This window comes from Pristiophorus japonicus, chromosome 4 (genome assembly GCF_044704955.1).
Source record: "Pristiophorus japonicus isolate sPriJap1 chromosome 4, sPriJap1.hap1, whole genome shotgun sequence".
In the NCBI taxonomy this organism is placed as follows: Eukaryota; Metazoa; Chordata; class Chondrichthyes; family Pristiophoridae; genus Pristiophorus; species Pristiophorus japonicus.
Window position 1 is genome coordinate 296,231,811 of NC_091980.1, and position 19,328 is coordinate 296,251,138.

The window sequence follows — 19,328 nt, forward strand, 5'->3', positions numbered from 1 at the left end:
ACAGCCATGCCATGCGAGGATTCTTCACCACAATCAAGGCCACCCCCGGCCCAAGCACCCAAAACCCCACCCCACTGCTGGCCAAGAATGGGTGGATTCTCATTAAGGACACTGAGGTAGTCAGGGCCCGCTGGAAGGAGCATTTCGAAGATCTCCTTAACTGAGACTATGCCTTTGACACGAGTGTCCTCGACTCCATCTCGCAGCATGCTACCCGCCACCATCTCAGCAAAGCCCCAGCCCTGCACGAGATAGAAAAGGCCATCCGTCAGCTCAAGAACAACAAGGCATCAGGAGCAGATGGAATCCCCACTGAGGCACTAAAGTATGGCGGAGAGGCACTATTGTCAAGAATGGATGACCTCATCTCTCTTATCTGGAAGGAGGAGAGCATGCCGGGAGATCTCAGAGATGCCGTAATTGTGACCATCTTCAAAAAAAGGTCCGACTGCGGCAACTACAGAGGAATCTCCCTGCTGTCGGCTACTGGGAAAGTCATCGCTACAATCCTCCTCAACCATCTTCTCCCCGTGGCTGAAGAACTCCTCCCAGAGTCACAATGCAGATTCTGTCCACTAAGGGGTACAACGGACATAATCGTCACCACGTGATAACTACAGGAGAAGTGCAGGGAACAGCACCAACCCTTGTACATGGCCTTCTTTGACCTCACTGTTAAGCGTGAGAGACTATGGAGCGTGCTCCTCCGTTTCGGTTGCCCCCAAAAGTTTGTCGCCACCCTCCGTCTGCTCCACGACGACATGCAGGCCGTGATCCTTACCCCAGACCCAATCCACGTCCGGACCGGGGTCAAGCAGGGCTGCGTCATCGCACCATTGCTCTTCCTCACTGCAATGCTCCACCTCACTCTCAACAAGCTCCCCGCTGGAGTGGAACTAAAATATAGAACCAGTGGGAATCTGTTCCACCTTCGTCGCCTCTAGGCTAGATCCAAGGTCGTGCCATCCTCCGTCATCGAACTACAGTACGCAGACGACGCTTGCGTCTGCGCACATTCTGGAATGTATTGCCTGAAAGGGTGGTGGAAGGAAATTCAATAGTAATTTTCCAAAGGAAATTGGATAAATACTTGAAAAAGAAAAATCTGCAGGACTATGAAGAAGGAGTGGGAACAATTGGATAGTTCTTTCAAAAAGCCAGCACAGACACAATGGGCCAAATGGTCTCTTCCTATGCTTTAAGATTCTATGATCCTATGATAATGCTGTGTCAATCTCTCAGTATAATAATACTCTATTACAATAGGATAACACTTGGAATACAATTCTTAAGACCAGATCATTTCTGTATATAGTGAATAACAGTGGCCCCAACTCAAGGCCCTGTGGATCAAAACCCATCACACCGTTCCAGTTTGAGGAACTTCATCGTATCTTTGCAAACCATCCTTTGTTTTCTGGCCTCCAACCATCTCTCTATCCGCGTGTCTACATTCCCTTTAACTCCACTAGCCATTATCTTTATTATGCTGTAGTTTATCAAAAGCTTTTGACAGTCCATGTAAACCACATCCACTGCACGTCTTCATCTATCCTCTCTTTTATTCCTCCACCAAGTTCTATCACATTGGTCAAAATGGTCCACAGTATGATGGTGGTATTAAAAAGACATGAAATGGGGACAATATCACAGCTGGCCAATGCCTGAATCAGGGATGTCACGACATATATTCCCCATTGCTGAGCTAATGATGTCCAGTTGATACTTGCTGCAATTTACGTTTTATATACCTGCCCTATCGCTGTCTGAATGTCAGTATAAGATATGCTCAGAGTTATTGGAAGGTTGCGCTGATCGGGTGAGATAAAGTAGGGTGGGAGGAGGCTTGTTTGGAGCATAAACGTGTTGTGCCAAATGGCCTGATTCTGTGCTATAAATTCCATGTAATTCTATGTGTTTTAATATTCTTAATATATTTGTGGTCCTCTAGATGAAAGGCATCAAAGGTTAAGAATACAATACCCTCTCATTTGAATACTCTGTCCAACATCATGCCGATCGGGTCCAGCACAGACCAGAGTGCACTGTTTCCCAGCAGTGAGCCTCAACTCAACCTCAGAAATGCACACATATTGCCATATAGAATCATATACAGCACAGAAGGAGCCATTCAGCCCATCGAGCCCATAAGATCATGGCCGATCATCGACCTCAACTCCACTTTCCCCCCCCGATCCCCATATCCTTTCATTCCCATAGACTCCAAAAATCTATCTATCTCAGCCTTGAGCATACCCAACGACTGAGCATCCACAGCCCTTTGGGGCAGAGAATTCCAACAATTCACAACCCTCTGAGCGAAGAAATTCCTCCTCATCTCAGTCTTAAATGGTTGACCCCTTATCCTGGGATTATCCAATTAATCCCACTCCCCTGCTCTTTCCCCATAACCTCGTCAATTTTGTCCCCCCTTCATCAGCGTTCATTTACATTTCCCGCACCGGTTGTCTTTGAAATCTCTTGAATGAGACTGCCAATTTACTGTCAACATATGGCAGATCTAGGGCAGTATTTGTGCTATGGACTCCCACACACTAACAGCGGGGTTGAGTCTGCCTACACCTGTCGCACCTAGACTCCTCACAGGCAGGAGACTTTCAGCCCATTAGTCTCAGTCCCAGTGTGCTAACCAGCTGGCTACACAGTCGGTCCAAAGTTTCCTATTAATTGCTCATAAAGTCAGAATTCTCTGAAGTGTGCACTCAACTTGTATTTACAGCCACCCAATGCTGCCACAGCAATTTGGAATCTATTCCGTGGCTGTTATCAGTATCATTTACAGGTTCACACCCCCAAAAGTCTTGGTCCCGATCATAGAAATTTACAGCATTGAAGGAGGCCATTCAGCCCATCGTGTCCATGCCAGCTGACCAATAGCTATCCAACCTCATCCCATTTTCCAGCTCTTGGTCCATAACCTTTAGATTACGGCACTTCAGGTGCACATCCAAGTACTTTTTAAACATGGTGAGGGTTTCTGCCTCGACCACGCTTTCAGGCAGTGAGTTCCAGACTCTCACCACCCTCTGGGTGAAGAAATTTCCTCTAAATTCCTCTCTAAATCTTTAACTCTATGCCCCCTGGTTGTTGACCCTTCTGTTAAGGGAAATAGGTCCTTCCTATTTGCTCTATCTAGACCCCTCATCATTGTATACACCTCAATCAGGCCTCCCCATCAGCCTCCTCTGTTCCAAAGAAAGTCCAGCCTATCCAATCTTTCCACATAGCTAAAATTCTCCAGTCCAGGCAACATCCTCATGAATCTCCTCTGTACCCTCTCTAGTGCAATCACATCTTTCCTGTAATGTGGTGACCAGAACTGCACACGGTACTCTAGCTGCGGCCTAACTAGTGTTTTATCAATTTTAAAAAGAGGTAAAATATTAACAGAACCAATCTTCTAAGAGAAAATGAACGGAGAAATAAAACGGACAGACTCTCACCATCTTGAATCCTGTCGGCCAATGCATCTGCACTGAACCCAGCAAAGACAACGGAGTGCACTGCCCCAATGCGGGCACACGCCAACATCGAAGCCACTGCGATTGGCGAAGCTGGCATGTAGATGGTCACCCGATCTCCTTTGCGGACACCTTGCCTTTTCAGAGTGTTAGCCAGGCGGCAAGTTACCTCCAGCAGCTGCCTGAAGGTACAGAATTAAGCAGTGAGCACAGTACATGCCAATGACCTGCGAATCATTCAGCATCTTCCCATGGACATGCCTTTCCTAAAACCTCAGCCCTCCTGTCAGACCTACGATGCTGTTGATCTCATTAAAACAGACACCCCATTAGTCACGTACAACATCGTTGTGACTAAAATGACAAACTTCACCTAGCTCTTTTCTGTCCCAAAACATTCCAAGATTGTAGCCACACCTGTGGCTAGTCAGCGATTTCATTTGGACAACACTGCTCGACTGTAATGGGAGTGTTACAATCATGACTCAGTGGGTAGCACACTCGCCTCTGAGTCAGAAGGCTGTGAGTTCATGTCTCACCCCAGAGACTTGAGCACAAAAAAAAAATCTAGGCTGACACACCAGTGCAGTGCTAAGGGAGTGCCGTCTTTCGGATGAGACGTTAAACCGAGGCCTCGTCTGCTCTCTCAGGCGGACGTAAAAGATCCCATGGCACTATTTTGAAGAAGAGCAGGGGAGTTATCCCTGGTGTCCTGGCCAGTATTTTAATCCCTCAACCAACACCCCTAAAAAAATCAGATTATTCGTCATTATCACATTGCTGTTCGTGGGAGCTTGCTGTGCGCAAATTGGCTGGTGCGTTTCCTACATTACAACAGTGACTACACTTCAAAAAGTACTTCACTAGCTGTAACTTCCTGAGGGTGTGAAAGATGCTACGGAAATACCAAGTCATTTCTTGTTTTTCTTTTACAATCCTTGGGTTTGTTTTCAACCCCAACATCTCCACACTCTGCTCTGGACACTGACCTGTAAGTGATCTTCACCTGAGCACCAGGTTCATCTCTCTCCCAGATTAAAGCCACCTTGTCGGGCGATTTGTGGACGTGACGGTCGATGCAGTTCACTGATCAGGAAAAATAGGAAAGGAAAGGGTTAATCAATGTCGGGCCACAAGGACCTGGTCACTATTGCAGATGGCGCCAAACTGCAAAGGGCAGTGGATACAACGGAGGCAGCTCAGAAAATACTAAATGAGTCGCCCGAAATATGTAAGTGGGCAGAACAAAGGCCGATGGAATTTAAGTACTCGCCTCAAAGAAAAATGAGCAACACACATACTGTACGCATGGTGATAAAACTGTGCTATTAAAGTTGGAATAGGCCAAGAAATTATGGTGGATTCAACGCTCTAAATGTTCAACCAGAACAGAGCAGGAGGCAGAAAACCCAAAACAATTGAAAACAAGTCAGAGAAAGTCATGATCAAACTGATCAGAAAATGTCTTTCTGTATCTTTTCATCTTTATTACCTGGGCACGGGACAGAGAGGAAAATCGGGCATGCTCATCAAGGATCCCATCGGATTTTCCTTCCATGTAAGACAATGTCCATGTCTGGGCGGCATGAGCTTGGTTACATAGTTACATCAGGTCTACAGCAGAGAAACAGTCCATTCGGCCCAACTGGTCTATGCCAGCGTTTATACTCCACATAAGCCTCCTCTCACCCCTCTGCATCTAATCCTAAATGAGACGTTGCCGGACCCAATGTAGGACAGCATCAGGGACGATGGGTGAATGGGACTTGGTGCGAGTTAGGAGACAGGAAGCAGAATTTTGGATGAGCTCAAGTTTATGGAGGGTGGACGATGGGAGGCCGGCCAGGACTGATTTAGTGTCTCCTTAAATGCATCTATGCTATTCACCTCAACTATGCCCTGTGGTAGCTCATTCCACCTTCTCAACACTCTTTACCCAAAGAAGTTATTCCTGAATTCCCTATTGGATTTATTAGTGACCACCTTATATAACCACACTCTGGTGCTGAAAAGGCCATTTTGTTTGTCACACATGAACTCATTCCAGAGAAGTGTGTGGTAATGCATTTGGGAAGGGCTAACAAGGCAAGGGAATACACATTAAATGGTAGGACACTGAGAAGTGTAGAGGAACAAAGGGACCTTGGAGTGCAGGTCCACAGATCCCTGAAAGTATCAGGCCAGGTAGATAAGATGGTGTAGAAGGCATACGGAACACTTGCCTTTTGTAGCCGAGGCACAGAATGAGAGAGCAGGGGGGTTATACTGTGTACTGTTCTGGTCACCACATTACAGGAAAGATGTGCTTGCACTAGAGAGGGTACAGAGGAGAATTACGAGGATGTTGCTTGGACTGGAGAATTTTCATTATGAGGAAAGATTCGATAGGCTGAGGTTGTTTTCTTTGGAACAGAGGAAGCTGAGGGGAGACTTTACTGAGGCGTATAAAATTATGAGGGGCCTAGATAAAGTGGAGAGGAAGGACCTATTTCCCTTAGCAGAGAGGTCAACAACCAGGGGGCACAATTTTAAAATAATTGGTAGGAGGTTTAGAGGAGATTTAAGGAAAAATTCTTCACCCAGAGGGTGGTGGGGTCTGGAACTCACTGCCTGAAAGGGTGGTAGAGGCAGAAACCCTCACCACATTTAAAAAGTATATGTACTTGAAGTGCCATAACCTACAGGACTACGGACCAAGAGCTGGAAAGTGGGATTAGGCTGGATAGCTCTTGGTCAGCCAGCGTTGACACAATGAGCCGAAATGGCCTCCTTCCGTGCTGTTAATTTCTACGATTCTATGTCAAGAAGGATGGTCTTGGTTTCGGTCACATGACCGGGGATTTTGAATGTTGCTACTACACATTCTGATTTCCGCATTAGTTTTATACAGTTTTGGTCTCTTTACCCAAGGGTGGATATACTTGCCTTAGAGGGAATGCAACAAAGGTTCACCAGACTGATTCCTGGGATGAGTGGCGGGCAAGAGAGATTCAGTAGACTAGGCCTATATTCCCTAGAGTTTAGAAGATTGAGAGGTCATCTAATTGAAACGTATAAAATTCTTAAGGAGCTTGACTGGGTAGATGCTGGGAAGATGTTTCCCCTGGCTGGGGAGTCTAGAATTAGGGATCGGCCATTTAGGACTGAGATGAGGAGAGATTTCTTCACTCAGAGGGTTGTGAATCTTTGGAATTCTCTAGCCCAGAGAGCAGTGGATGCTCAGTTGTTGAGTATATTTAAGACAGAGATCGATAGATTTTTGGATACTAAGAGAATCAAGGGATATGGGAACAGTGCAGGGAAGTGGAGTTGAGGTAGAAGATCAGACATGATCTTATTGAATGGTGGAGCAGACTTGAATGGCCTACTCCTGTTCCTATTTCTCATATTCTTATGTTTGTGAAGCATCTCAGCAACTGCACTGATTGGACAGCTTCTGACGGGTAAGAGTATCAAATTCGCTCGGCACGAATACCATTTCGGAAACTCAGAAGCGCCCACCAGTGCAATGAGCAGGTGCTACTCACAAACAGAAACAGGTTAATTTTAATCATTATTTTCGAAAATTACCTCCTGCTAACTGCAAACTTTTTGAAGTCTTCATCGGTGTTGTGTTAACAGATCTCAAACACTGGCATTCCTGAAACACCACACCCTCGCTCCGCACGGGCCGGGGGCAAGATTTATTAACTCCTTCTCCGATACACAGCGCACGGCTTGTTTCAGTGCAGAACATGAGCTGCCGGAAAGGAACCGAGCGTTCTGATAGTGTCCAGCAAGGTCATCGATCTCTCGCTTTCATATTTCTTACTGAGTATTCTTCCCAATCTGGCCCCGGTGCCAGGTTGAGAGTGGCAGGTATAGGACAGTAAACTTCTCCGCCTCTGCCCCTCTCTCTCCTCCTTAAAACCTACCTCTTTGACCAAGCTTTTGGTCACCTGCCCCAATGAATCCTGACGTGGCTCGGGCTCAGATTTTGTTTCATAACGCTCCTGTGAAGCACCTTTGGGCGGGAGTCGCCATCAACGCCGGGCAGGTGTGGGATTTGGTGCGGCCACCTCTGGGGCTCTGGGATAAGGAAAGTGCTCAGGGAAGAGGTCTGGAGATGATTGCAGTGGGGTGGGGGGGGGGAGGGAAGCCCAGGGAAGGGGAGCCCCAATGGGGTCTTTGTGTGGGCCGGGAGGAATACTCCTTCTCTATCTGACTCAGAAGGAAACCATGAAAACAAATCTGTAAACTTAAGCAGGCCTCTTCTGTTTCAGCGGCGGGTCGGGCACCGAGCGCCACTGCCGCAATTGCCAGTTAAAATCGCGGCAGGTCCGAGTGATGTCACTAGATCCCGACAGTGAAATATTAATGAGACCCTCGCCTGTCTGCAACGGGACCTTCCCCGCGACAGGAATCAGCAAGGCTAACATGACGACAGGCAAAAACGCAGCCGGAAGTGCTCAGTTGCCGCTTTAACCGGGCGGGCAGCGTTAAAATGGGGCCAGCAGTGTAGATTCACTAGGTTGTTACCAGGGATGAGAGCTTACAGTTAAAGAGAGAGAGAGAGAGATGAGAGAGGTTAGGCTTTTTTCACTCGAGTTGAGGGGTGACCTGATAAGAGGTCTTCAAGATTCTGAAGCTTTCTGAAACGGTAAGATAGAGAGAGTTTGTCTCCGTTGGTTGTCGATATTCATAAAAAGGAATAAAGCATTTGGAAAAAAACTTTATGCAGTGCTCGATTCTAATGTGTAATTCTCTGCCACAAACCATTACTGAAATAGAGGAGGCCGTCAACTCTTTTAAAAGGGAATCAAGATAACTGTTTGATATAGGAATTTTACGATAGTGGGACTAGATTCGGTGACTCAGAGAAAAACAACAATACAGAGGTACTGGACATTGTCGCCTGTTCCTGTGCTGGAATACTCGCTGATTCTATGTAATGTATAATAGATATCTCACCCAAGTGACAATGTGTGCGCCATATCAGCCATGGCTCAGTAGGTAGCACTCTCTTGCCTCTAAAATCAGAAGGTTGTGGGTTCAAGCCCCACTCCAGGGACTTGAGCACAAAAAAAAAATCTAGGCTGACACTCCAGTGCAGTGCTGAGTGAGTGCTGCACTGTCGGAGGTGCCATCTTTCGGATGAGATGTTAAACCGGGGCTCAGTCTGCTCTCTCAGGTGGATGTAAAAGATCCCATGGCACTATTTCAAAGAAGGACAGGGGAGTTATCCCTGGTGTCCTGGCCAATATTTATCCCTCAATCAAAAAACAGATTATCTGGTCATTATCACATTGCAGTTTGTGGGAGCTTGCTGTGTGCAAATTAGCTGCTGTGTTTCAAACATTACAACAGTGACTACACTCCAAAAGTACTTCATTGGGAATGGTATCACATTGAAAACAGGGGCATACAATGTAGGAGGCTAGAGGGTTGGGAAACTTTTAAAAGCCAGCAAAGAACAACTAAAAAAAAATAAAGAGAGGGAAGATAGATTATGAAAGTAAACTAGCACAAAATATAAAAACAGATCGTTTCTACAGGTACATAAAAAGGAAAAGAGTGGCTAAAGTAAATGTTGGTCCCCTAGACGATGAGATTGGGGAACAGGGAAATGGCAGAGACTTTGAACAAGTATTGGTCTTCACAGTAGAAGACATTAAAAACATCCCGATAGTGGATAATCAAGAAGCTAAAGTAGCACTTGATAAAATAATGGGACTAAAAGCGGACAAATCCCCTGGACCTGATGGCTTACAATCCTAGGTTCCTAAAAGAAGTGGCTGCAGAGATAGTGGATGCATTGGTTGTAATCTACCAAAATTCCCTGGATTCTGGGAAGGTCCCAGCGGATTGGAAAACCGCAAATGTAACTCCTCTATTTAAAAAGGGAGACAGACAAAAAGCAGGAAACTATAGACCAGTTAGCCTAGCATCTGTCGTTGGGAAAATGCTGGAGTCCATTATTAAGGAAGCAGTAGCGGGACATTTGGAAAAGCATAATTCAATCAAGCAGAGTCAACATGGCTTTATGAAATGGAAATCATGTTTGACAAATTTGCTGGAGTTCTTTGAGGATGTAACGAGCAGGGTGGATAAGGGGGAACCAGTGGATGTGGTGTATTTCGATTTCGATAAGCTTTTCAGAATGCATTCGATATGGTGCCACATAAGGTTACTGCACAACATAAAAGTTCACTGGGTTGGGGGTAATATATTAGCATGGATTGAGGATTGGCGAACTAACAGAAAACAGAGAGTTGGGATCATCGGATCTTTTTCAGGTTGGCAAACAGTAACTAGTGGGGTGCTGCAGGGATCAGTGCTGGGGCCTCAACTGTTTACAATTTATATTAATGACTTGGATGAAGGGACCGAGTGTAATGTAACTACATTTGCTGATGTTACAAAGATGGGTGGGAAAACAAATTGTGAGGAGGACACAAAAAATCTGCATATAGACAGGCTAAGTGAGGGCAAGAATTTGGCAGATGGCGTATAATGTGAGAAAATGTGAGGTTATCCACTTTGGCAGAAATGCTAGAAAAGCAGTTTATAATTTTAATGGAGAAAAATTGCAAAGTGCTTCAGTACAGAGGGATCTGGGGGTCCTTGTGCATGAAACACAATAAGTTAGTATGCAGGTACAGCAAGTAATCAAGAAGGCAAATGGAATGTTGGCCTTTATTGCAAGGGGGAGAGAGTATAAAAGCAGAGAAGTCCTGCTACAACTGTACATGGTATTGGTGAGGCCTCACCTCAAAGGATATACTTGCATTGGAGGCTGTTCAGAGAAGATTCACTAGGTTGATTCCGGAGATGAGGGGGTTGACTTATGAAGATAGGTTGAGTAGGTTGGACCTAAACACATTGGTGTTCAGAAGAATGAGAGGTGATCTTATCGAAACATATAAGATAATTATTATTTTCGACAAGGTGGATGCAGAGAGGATGTTTCCACTCATAGGGGAAACTAAAACTAGGGGACATAGTCTCAGAATAAGGGGCTGCCCATTTAAAACTGAGATGAGGAGGAATTTCTTCTCTCAGAGGGTTGTAAATCTGTGGAATTCTCTGCCCCAGAGAGCTGTGGAGGCTGGGCCATTGAATATATTTAAGGCGGAGACAGACAGATTTTTGAGCGATAAGGGAGTAAAGGGTTATGCAGAGCAGGCAGGGAAGTGGAGCTGAGTCCATGATCAGATCAGCCATGATCGTATTGAATGGCGGAGCAGGCTCGAGGGGTAGTTGGCCGACTCCTGCTCCTATTTCTTGTGTTCTTGTATTGACTGTAAAGCTCTGGGACATCCTGAGGTCACGAAAAGAGCTATAATAAATATAAGTCTTTGGGGGAGAAATTTGCCCTGGAGCGGAAATTTGGTAGTGCCCTGTGAGACTGCAGTGGGCAATACCTACGTCAGCACTGTGGGGCGCGTCCCGGGCTTCAGTCCGCTCGCGGGGCGAAAATTAAAGGCGAGGTGCAGCGCTGACATTTCTTCAAATGGCCGATTTACCGCTCGCGGCCTTGCCCTCCTCAAATCGCGGGGTTTCCGGCTCCAATCCTCCAATCCCCCCCCAGTCCACCACCCGTGCCCAGTCCCGTCCCCCCCCCCTCCAGGCCCCAGTCCGCCCCCCCCCCCCAGGCCCCAGTCCGCCCCCCCCCCCCAGGCCCCAGTCCGCCCCCCCCCCCAGGCCCCAGTCCGCCCCCCCCCCAGGCCCCAGTCCGCCCCCCCCCCCAGGCCCCAGTCTGCCGCCCCCCCCAGGCCGCCGCCCCCCCAGGCCCCAGTCCCCCCCCACCCCCAGGCCCCAGTCCGCGTCCACCCCCAGGCCCCAGTCCGCGTCCACCCCCAGGCCCCAGTCTGCCCCCAGGCCCCAGTCCGCGCCCCCCCCCAGGCCCCAGTCCGCGCCCCCCCCCCAGGCCCCTAGAGGAAGTGGCGCACGAGAATTTGCGTTCCATTTCCTCTCAGGGGCGGTAGGCTTCATTTAGCTGCTGGGGTCCCAGCGCAGGAAGGCCTGCCTTGCTGCTGTTACCACCCAAAACCAGGGGTGCGGGCAGGCTATTCCACCATGGGGTTACACCGCGGAGCCTGGCTGTTCTAACCTCACATCAACTGCACCATCCAGTAATATCCTTGTAAGAGAGTGTGTTGTTACAGTAAATAAATGCTGGCCTTGCCAGCAAGCCCCACATCCGGTGAATGAATTTTGAAAAGTACACACTATGAACTCTGAACACACAAGCGAGCTACAAGCTATGTGATTGGATCAGTTTATCATCTTGTTTCTCCATTATCTGCTTTGTCTACAGCCAGTGTAGACACAGTACATTTAACCTTTAACTCTTTACACCAAGCTTTGTGTTTGCACAGATAAATACCAGAGCCTTGGGGACAACAGCTAAAGATTAAATCCCCTGCCTTACACCACCCATCTGCTGGAGGGGGAGGGATGGTTTACAGAAACCTTTCCTCGAGGAGACCCCACACTGCCCTCGAATCATTAGCTGGTGTAATTCAATCCATATTTTCCCACATTCTTAGGAAGCAGCTGTCCCCTCATAGCAGCCCAGCTATGAAGCTGTTCCCGGGATCACTCTTGGAAAGCTGTACGTGAGATGACAAGGCAGTCGTGGAGGCTGAGACCAGCATTCCTACACTTCAAGCCCTAAAGCTAAACAGTGATTGAAAATAAAATATTCCAACAGTTAACGGCCCTAGTCACAGCGAAAGGTTAATGGACACCGTTGAGTTCATGAAGAGTGTGGAAGGACTGCATGTTGGGAGGGTCGTGTCCTGTTACTGTAAAGTACAATTGTCAGTCAGTTCACTTTTCCTCTCCCACACATCCTCGCAGTCCTTTACGGCAAGCTGCCGGGAGGTTATGCTAGAACTGTATAAAACATCATTTACGCCACTACCACTTCAAAGGTTAAGTTACGAGGAGAGATTACATAAACTAGGGTTATATTGCCTACAATTTAGAAGGTCAAGGGTTGATCTGATTAACGTTTTCAGGATATTAAAAGGGAACAGATAGGATAGATCAAGAGCAACTATTTCCGCTGGTTGGACATTCTAGGACACAGGGGACGTAGTCTAAAAATTAGAGCCAGACCTTTCAGGAGTGAAATTAGGAAATACTTCTACACACAAAGGGTGGTAGAAGTTTGAAACTCTTCCGCAAATGGCAATTGATGCTAGATCAATTGTTAATTTTAAATCTGAGATTGATAGCTTTTTGTTAACCAAAGGTATTACGGGATATGGGGCAAAGGCAGGTATAAGGAGTTAGGTCACAGATCAGCCATCGCTCATTGAATGACAGAACAGGCTTGAGGGGCTGAACAGCCAACTCCTGTTCCTATAGAAGGGGGCAAGGAGTGGAGGTGGGGGAGAGGAGTGGAGGTGGGGGAGAGGAATGGAGGGGTGAGAAGTGGAGGAGGAGAGGAGGGCAGGGAGAGGAGGGGATGAGGAGAGAAGGAGAAGGAGTGGAGGGGGGAGGGGAGGGGATGAGGGGGGATGAGGGGGGAGGGGAGGGGATGAGGGGGGGATGAGGGGGGGGGGGAGGGGATGAGGGAAGGGAGGAAGGGAGGGGGGAGAAGGGAAGGGAGGAAGGGAGGGGGGAGGAGGAAGGGAGGGGGGGGAGGAGGGGAGGGAGGGGGGGAGGAGGGAAGGGAGGGGGGGAGGAGGGAAGGGAGGGGGGGAGGGGGGAAGGGAGGGGGGAGGGGGGAAGGGGGAAGGGAGGGGGGAGGGGGGAAGGGAGGGAGGGAGGGAGGGAGGGAGGGGGGAGGAGGGGAGGAGGGGAGGGAGGAGGGGAGGAGGGGAGGGAGGAGGGGAGGGAGGGGGGAGGAGGGGAGGGAGGGAGGGGGGAGGAGGGGAGGGAGGGAGGGAGGGGGGAGGAGGGAAGGGAGGGAGGGAGGGGGGAGGAGGGGAGGGAGGGAGGGAGGGGAGGGAGGGAGGGAGGGGGGGAGGAGGGGAGGGAGGGAGGAGGGGAGAGAGGGAGGGGGGGAGGAGGGAAGGGAGGGAGGGGGAGGAGGGGAGGGAGGAGGGAAGGGAGGGAGGGAGGGGAGGGAGGAGGGAAGGGAGGGGGGAGGGGGGGAGGAGGGGAGGGAGGGGGGGAGGAGGGGAGGGAGGGAGGGGAGGGGGAGGAGGGGAGGGAGGGGGGGAGGAGGGAAGAGAGGGGGGGGAGGGGAGATGGGAGGAGGAAGTGGAAATGGAGGGGGGGGGGGGGAGGGGGAGGGGGAGGGGGAGGGGGAAATGGAGGGGGAGGGGGAAATGGAGGGGGAAATGGAGGGGGAAAATGGAGGGGGAAATGGAGGGGGAGGGGGAAATGGAGGGGGAGGGGAGGGTGAAATGGAGGGGGAGGGGAGGGTGAAATGGAGGGGGAGGGGAGGGTGAAATGGAGGGGGAGGGGAGGGGGAAATGGAGGGGGAGGGGAGGGGGAAATGGAGGGGGAGGGGAGGGGGAAATGGAGGGGGAGGGGAGGGGGAAATGGAGGGGGAGGGGAAGGGGAAATGGAGGGGGAGGGGAAGGGGAAATGGGGGAGGGAGAAGGGGGGAGAGGGGGAGGGAGAAGGGGGGAGAGGGGGAGGGGGAGGGGGAAGTGGAGGAGAGAGGAGGAGGAGGGAGGGGGGAGGTAGTGGGGAAGAGAGGGCAGGGCTTCCCTCTGTGAGGGACGCACGGATGAAGAGCTGCCCAGACACTCACTCTGTCACTGACCTGAGACATTGAGCTGACCTCCCTCGAACCATCTGATGCTGCCCTGGCCCAGGTCACAGTTGCTGACCGAGTGGAAGGGGCTGATCCAGCACAGCCTCTCCCTGCCCAGGGCGCCCCAGAAGCGGTCGGGTTGTTGCAGCGAGAGGGCGCGGAGCCCCGGGAAGTCCCGCACCCCGGGGAAGGACGCCGCCTCCGGCATGTAGCCGCTGACATTGAAGGTGGAGGAGCGGCGGAGCGGAGGCCGGCCCCTGTGCCGGAGTGCAGCCGTGCCGGCTCTGAACAACAAGGACATGCTGGGGTCCTCCCTCCCGGATCGCTCTCGGACACTACTCGCTGGAGCGGCTCCCAGCCAGTGAAAGCTGAGCCCGCCACTTGCCCCGTGCGCTGTGACGAAATTCACATCTCTCTGGGTTTTAAGGGCGGTAATGTGATGGTGCCGACACCTCTCGGCTTCAGCGTCTGACTGCACCCCAGGTTTTAATACGGTCTTACACTTTCTCTCCAGTGTGCCTGAGATGCAAAGTCCGTCTGCAGCGAACTGTTTGATGAACCAGAGTCTCAATTTACAGCGGAGAAAGTTCAGGGGAGACTGAAAGTTATGAAAGGGGTTTTGATAGAATGGGACTTTTTCCACTGGAGGGTCGGTAACCAGGGGACACAGATCTAAGATCTGGCAGAACAACCAGAGGGGAGATGAGAAGATTTTTTTACCCAGTGAGTTATGATCTGCAATGCCCTGGCTGGTGGAAGCACATTCAATAGTAAGTTACAAAAGGAAATTGGGTCTCTATTTGAAAAGCAACAACCTGCAGAGGTTTTGGGAAAGCGGGTGTGGGAGAGGGACTCGCTGAAGTGCTCTTGTAGAGAGCCGGCACGGGCTCAATAGGTCATAGAAGTGTTACAGAACGGAAGAAGGCCATTCGGCCCGTCGAGCCCGTGCCGATTCTCAGCTCGTCCCACCCCCTCACTTTCCCCATATCCCTGCAAATTTCATCTGCCACAAGTCCGCCCATTTCACCAGCATGTCTGTCTTCCTGAGGTCTAGCACTCTCCTCCTCACTGTTCACTATACATTCCAAGTTTTGTGTCATCTGCAAATTTTGAAATTGTGCCCTGTACACCCAAGTCCAAGCCAAAGCAGTGGTCCCAGTACCGACCCCTGGGGAACACCACTGTATACCTTCCTCCTGTCTGAAAAACAACCGTTCACCATGACTCTCTGTTTCCTGTCACTTAGCCAATTCTGTATCCATGCTGCCACTGTCCCTTTTATTCCATGGGCTTCAACTTTGCTGGCAAGCCCTTTATGTGGCACTTTGTCAAACGCCTTTTGGAAATCCATGTACACCACATCGACCACATTACCCTCATCAACCCTCTCTGTATACCTTGTCAAAAAACTCGATCAAGTTGGTTAAACACAATTTGCCTTTGACAAGTCCGTGCTGGCGTTCCTTAATTAATCCGCACCATCCAAGTGACTGTTCATTTTGTCCCTGATTACTGTTCCTAAAAGTTTCCCCACTACCGTGATTAAACTGACTGGCCTATAGTTTCTGGATTTATCTTTGCACCCTTTTTTGAACAAGGGTGTAACATTTGCAATTCTCCAGTCCTTTGGCACCACCTCCGTATCTATGAAGCACCCCTTCATAAATCCATGCTGACTTGGACCGATCCTATCACTGCTTTCCAAATGCGTTGCTATTTCATCCTTAATAATTCATTCCAACATTTTCCCCACTACTAATGTCAGGTTAACCGGTCTATAATTACCTGCTTTCTCTCGCCCTCCCTTTTTAAAAAGAGGTGTTACATTAGCTACCCTCCAGTCCATAGGAACTGATCCAGAGTCGATAGAATGTTGGAAAATGATCACCAATACATCCACTATTTCTAGGGCCACTTCCTTAAGTACTCTGCGATGCAGACTATCAGGCACCGGGAATTTATCGGCCTTCAATCCCATCAATTTCCCTAACACAATTTCCTGCCTAATAAGGATATCCTTCAGTTCCTCCTTCTCACTAGACCCTCAGTCTCCTAGAACGTTCGGAAGGTTATTTGTGTCTTCCTTCGTGAAGACAGAACCAAAGTATTTGTTCAATTGGTTTGCCATTTCTTTGTTCCCCATTATAAATTCACCTGATTCTGACTGCAAGGGACCAATGTTTGTCTTCACTAATTTTTTTCTCTTCACATATCTAGAGAAACTTTTGCAGTCAGTTTTTATGTTCTCGGCAAGCTTCTTCTCGTACTCTATTTTCCCCCTTTTAATTAAACCCTTTGTCCTCCTCTGCTGAATTCTAAATTTCTCCCAGTCCTCAGGTTTTCTGCTTTTTCTGGCCAATTTATATGCCTCTTCCTTGGATTTAACACTATCCTTAATTTCCCTTGTTAGCCATGGTTGAGCCACCTTCCTCGTTTTATTTTTACTCCAGACAGGGATGTACAATTGCTGAAGTTCATCCATGTGATCGTTAAATGTTTGCCATTGCCTATCCACCATCAACCCTTTAAGTATCATTTGCCAGTCTACTCTAGCCAATTCACGCCTCAAATCATCGAAGTTACCTTTCCTTAAGTTCAGGACCCTAGTTTCTGAATTAACTGTGTCACTCTCCATCCTAATAAAGAATTCTACCATGTTATGGTCACTCTTCCCCAAGGGGTCTCGCACAACAAGATTGCTAATTAGTCCTTTCTCATTACACATCACCCAGTCTAGGATGGCCAGCTCCCTGGTTTATTCCTCGACATATTGGTCTAGAAAACCATCCCTACTACACTCCAGGAAATCCTCCTACACCACATTGCTACCAGTTTGGTTAGTCCAATCAAAATGTAGATTAAAGTCACCCATGATAACTGCTGTACCTTTATTGCGTGTGTCATGTATGTAACCACAATGTATTACTGTATACACTCAACCTAGATGCACACCTTGACCACAAGGGGTGAACTTGTGGAAGACACTCCTTACCTGATCACCCAGGTATAAAAAGGGAGGTCCCACGCAGAGTCATCGTCTTTGGAGTCCTGTGAATAAAGAGTTAAGGTCACAGAGTGACCTTGTCCCCAGAATGTGCCTCGTGTGGTTTCATACTGTAGAGTAAGGACTTTACATTGGTGACGAGAAACGGGAATTCACGACCCACGAGAATGGCCACCGGTAGCACAGAGGAACGGTTCTGTGTTGGGGAAGACTGGGATGATTTTGTCAAGAGGCTTCAGCAAAGCTTCATTACAAAAGAATGGCTGGGGGATGCAGTGGCCGACAAGCGAAGGGCTAATCTTTTGACCAGCTGCGGACCAAAGACTTACGCACTCATGAAGGACTTACTCGCAACCGAAAAGCCGGCGGACAAAACTTTTGAAGAACTTAGCAAATTGATCGGGTTGCACCTCAAACCGGCGAGTAGCATACACATGGCCCGACACAGATTCTACACCCACCGACGTCGTGAAGGACAGAGCATACCGGACTTCGTAGCGGACCTCCGGTGTTTGGCCTGCCTCTGTAAGTTCACAGACGCCTGCAGGGGGGAAATGTTAAGGGACTTCTTTATCGAGGACATCGGTCATGCGGGAATTTTCCGCAAATTAATTGAGAACAAGGATTTGACCTTGGAAGCGGCGGCGCTGATAGCTCAAACTTTCATGGCGGGGGAGGAAGAGACGAAAATAATATATGCGTGCAATTCTGCCTCTAACGCGGCGATGGATCAGGGAGCCAACATCATCAATGCGACTCAGAGCCCCGCAGGCAGGCAGAGCAGTCCAACACTCCCCAGGCAGCAATAGACCCCAGAGTAGGACTTCAACAGAGACAATTGCAGGCTGAACGGACATTCACGCCATCACAGTGGACAATGCGGCCCGGGAAGGGGCCATTGACACCCACTAATAGGGTACTCAAGAGCAGTCAAAGGGACAGTCGGCATGGAATGCCTGGCCATAGTCCCTTTGTTCCCAACAATGGAAACTTTAACTCATGCTGGAGGTGTGGGGGAAAACACTCAGCTAGATCTTTCAGATTTCAACAATTTGTCTGCAGGAACTGCAATCTCAGTGGCCACTTAGCTCGAATGTGCAGGAAGTCTGCAACCAGACTAATATATGAGAAGGATGGACCAGAAAAGGGTTCTTTGAGGCAGGATGACTTTTGGGGCAAATCGATGGATGCCGAGGTTCAGCGGGTCCATGTGGCGAATATTCACAGTTCATACACCAAAATGCCACCAATGATGATGAGGGTTTCATTAAATGGTATCCCAGTACGCATGGAGCTGGACACTGGGGCCAGCCAGTCACTCATGGGCGTTCAGCAATTTGAGAAGCTATGGGCACTTAAAGCCAGCAGACCCAAATTAGCATGTATTGAGACACAATTACGGACTTACACTAAAGAAATCATTCTGGTGCTAGGCAGTGCAATGTTGGCTGTCACACACAATGAGTTAGTGAATCGGCTGCCTCTCTGGATTGTCCCGAGCAATGGTCCCGCACTGTTGGGGAGGAGCTGGTTAGCCGAGATGAACTAGAAATGGGGGGGATGTTCATGCAATGTCAGCTGTGGAGCGAAGTTCGTGCTCACAAGTCCTACAACAATTCGATTCACTATTCCAACCTGGCGTCGGGTCTTTCAAAGGCACTAAAGTAGTGATATACATCACCCTGGATGCCAGGCCAGTGCACCACAAAGACAGAGCGGTGCCGTATGTGATGCGGGAAAAGATCGAGAGCGAATTGGACCGGCTGTTGAGAGAGGGCATCATCTCGCCTGTTGAATTCAGCGACTGGGCGAGCCCCATTGTTCCCATCCTAAAAGTGGATGGCTCTGGTCAGGATCTGTGGCGACTACAAGGCCACCATCAAGTGGGTGTCCCTACAAGATCAATACCCGCTCCCGAGAGCGGAGGACCTCTTCGCCACGCTAGCAGGTGGCAATCTGTTCATCAAGTTGGACCTCACTTCAGCCTATATGACCCAGGAACTGGCCGACGAATCTAAACTACTGACCACCATCACCACGCACAAGGGACTGTTCGTTTATAACAGGTGCCCGTTTGGCATTCGATCAGCGGCCGCGATTTTTCAAAGAAACATGGAAAGCCTGCTTAAATCCATTCCTGGAA

At 49.1% G+C, this 19,328-nt stretch overlaps 1 protein-coding gene across 1 annotated transcript in view; it reads right to left on the minus strand.

Moving 5' to 3' along the window:
• The window catches only part of LOC139263465 (acetyl-coenzyme A synthetase 2-like, mitochondrial), an 84,107-nt gene extending 69,542 nt beyond the window's left edge, over positions 1–14,565 (minus strand). Inside the window, exons 1-3 of the mRNA XM_070879591.1 lie at positions 14,191–14,565; positions 4,472–4,568; positions 3,465–3,664 (exon numbers count right to left, since the gene is read on the minus strand). Of these exons, the coding sequence (XP_070735692.1) occupies positions 3,465–3,664; positions 4,472–4,568; positions 14,191–14,482 (589 nt within the window). The 5' untranslated portion in view covers positions 14,483–14,565. The remainder of the gene's footprint in view (positions 1–3,464; positions 3,665–4,471; positions 4,569–14,190) is intronic.
• Positions 14,566–19,328: the final 4,763 nt, after the last annotated feature.